The sequence below is a fragment of the Macrobrachium nipponense genome, chromosome 1, assembly GCF_015104395.2.
Source record: "Macrobrachium nipponense isolate FS-2020 chromosome 1, ASM1510439v2, whole genome shotgun sequence".
Lineage (NCBI taxonomy): Eukaryota > Metazoa > Arthropoda > Malacostraca > Decapoda > Palaemonidae > Macrobrachium > Macrobrachium nipponense.
In genome coordinates this window covers 30,664,348-30,666,766 of record NC_087200.1, presented here as the reverse complement: position 1 = coordinate 30,666,766, position 2,419 = coordinate 30,664,348, and the positions used below count along the sequence as shown (strand labels likewise).

The window sequence follows — 2,419 nt, the reverse complement described above, 5'->3', positions numbered from 1 at the left end:
GGGCTTTAAATAATATCCTATTTCGACTATTAACGGTGTATTTAGCTTACAGTAAATAATTAAAACACTTTTCAGTTGCAAATATAAATCCAGACATCCTTTTATTTACCTAAAACTTACACATAGCGTAACTATTTAAAGCCAGTGACGCAGTGTTACCATGCGAAAACACCACAGGCGGATGGACAGATGGAAAAAAACAGAGTATAGGTGACCACGAGAAGGAATAAAAGTCTCTAAGGTTTGTAGTGACAAGCGTATCCAAAAAAGAGCAAAGAATTTGAGAAGTGAAGAGGGTTATGTGGCCATTATATTTACATATGCATCAGGCAAACACACACACACACACACACACACACACACACACACACACACACACACATATATATTATATATATATATATCATATATAGAGATATATACTTCTGTTACGGGTAGAATAGGATACATGGCCAGAAAGAAAGTGAAACAAAGCTCTAAGACATTTTTAATGAACTTAATAATGCCTTAGGGTAAAGGTGAAAGATCTTACAGTCCGTGGTTTGAATTTCCTCCTGGCTATGTACTCTGTTGATATACACATGTATTATATAAATGATATACGTTTGTATGCATATCTTGTGATGCATCTCCACGGAATCGTTTCCTTTGATCTTTTATTAAAAAAAAAAAATAAAAAACTTTACCAAACACCTCCCCCATAATATCCACCTCCTCCTCCGGCGAATATGCCTCCACCAACACCTCCCCCACCACCGTACGCCCCTCCTACCGCGGGAGGATATCCATTCGCAACCGCGGGGTATGCCACCATGCCCATGCCCCTGGGGAATCCTCCCCAGGCGAAGAAACCGGGTCGCACCACTGGGGGAGGTCTGTAATAAGCCCTTCCAGCGGCAACGGTGTGTCTCCTCTCGCCTTCTATTTGATATTGCTGAAAAGGACATAAATAATGTGGTGATAAACCTTATTGTTAAGGGAATTCTTTATAATAACACTAATATTTACAGCGGCTACATTTCTTTTGTCATTATTTTCGTCATGATATTCACTGTCGTCATTAGTTCTTGATCTTGTAGATTTTTTTAAATATTAGTTCTCAGGTACGCCATAGGTTTGTAATCGTAAATGGTAATAAAGGTATTCCTTTTGATAAAAGTACAACTATAACGAACATATTTCTGTTACTAGTGGGTGTCCAGATTAGCTTGTTTTTCATTCAAATTCATTGTTTCTTTTTAATTTTAGTTTTTTATTTTTTTTTTTGCCTGATTACTTACCATTATCCATAAGATACACCATAGTTTTATAATGATTCGTTATTTCTTATTGTCATTGTCACTGTTAAGTTTGGTTTTTTATTTTGTTGATTTTTAATATCAACTAGATACACAGTAGGTTGAAATACATGAGACCAGTTACATAACCTATCAGTTTAGGCTCAGATTCAATACGTATATTTGATTACAGAGCGAAAATTATTTTCATTTTTTTCTGTGCAAATACGCTTATATTGATCTTTCAGGATTCTTAATTCTATTGTTTTATTTCTAGTCACTTCACCTTGACTACATTATGTATGAATTAATTTCATGTCTGTCGGTCAGTCTAATTAACTGAAACTCACACAAGGTCCCCTCCTAAAAAAAAATAATCGTAAGAATATAAAACACGAAAAGGAATGAAACAAATTAAATTTTTCCTCATCTTTAAGTTCATCTCGTCCTGAGATTACCAAAATCCATCGCAGTATAACAGTTCAATTAAAAAGATTTTGAAAACCTATTTTAGCTGTTCTGAAGACTAAAAAAATCAAGGAATATGCTAAACAAAACGTGGATCTTAATTTTTCCAAAAAAGAAAATTAGCAGAAAAAAAACAAGCTTCAAGGCTTCATTGAAAATTTCTTCCAGTCTAAGCTTTTCGACAAGTTGGAGAAGGCAAGTTTATTAATGACACTACTCATCATTTCCTCAATTTCTACCTTTAAAGTAGTTAGGAAAAGAAGGTAAAGAATACTATTTTCCTCCTCCACAAAGTCTAATCTCAGGCGATTACTCCTAACTTTTTCTTTCATCTCAACTTTCGTAAGAGGTTCGAAAAGACGAAGCAACATTACACTACCTTTTGGTGATGCCACTGACCAGATTTTAGCAGCAATTTTCTTGATTTCAACAAGATAATAGAAGGCCTCTCTCTCTGTCCTCAACAGATACTAGCTTTAGGTCTTATCAGAAATTTTCTCAATTTAAGTAGATATTACTATGGATTGTTTTCATAATAAAATGTAATAGAGGTGGGTACGTTTGTTGTTCACATTATTCATTTGGAGTCAGATGGTAAATGTAAGACTGAAAGGAAGATTTTACAGGTTGGGACATGCTGTATAAAACGATGCTTTCAGGGAGTGTTTATGAAT

General features: G+C 34.7%; 1 protein-coding gene across 1 annotated transcript in view; it reads right to left on the bottom strand.

Annotated features, from left to right (window-relative positions):
- Positions 1-542: 542 nt before the first annotated feature.
- LOC135218730 (uncharacterized) overlaps positions 543-2,419 on the bottom strand; it is a 39,564-nt gene continuing 37,687 nt past the window's right edge. Inside the window, exon 7 of the mRNA XM_064255180.1 lies at positions 543-934. Within this exon, the coding sequence (XP_064111250.1) occupies positions 683-934 (252 nt within the window). The 3' untranslated portion in view covers positions 543-682. The remainder of the gene's footprint in view (positions 935-2,419) is intronic.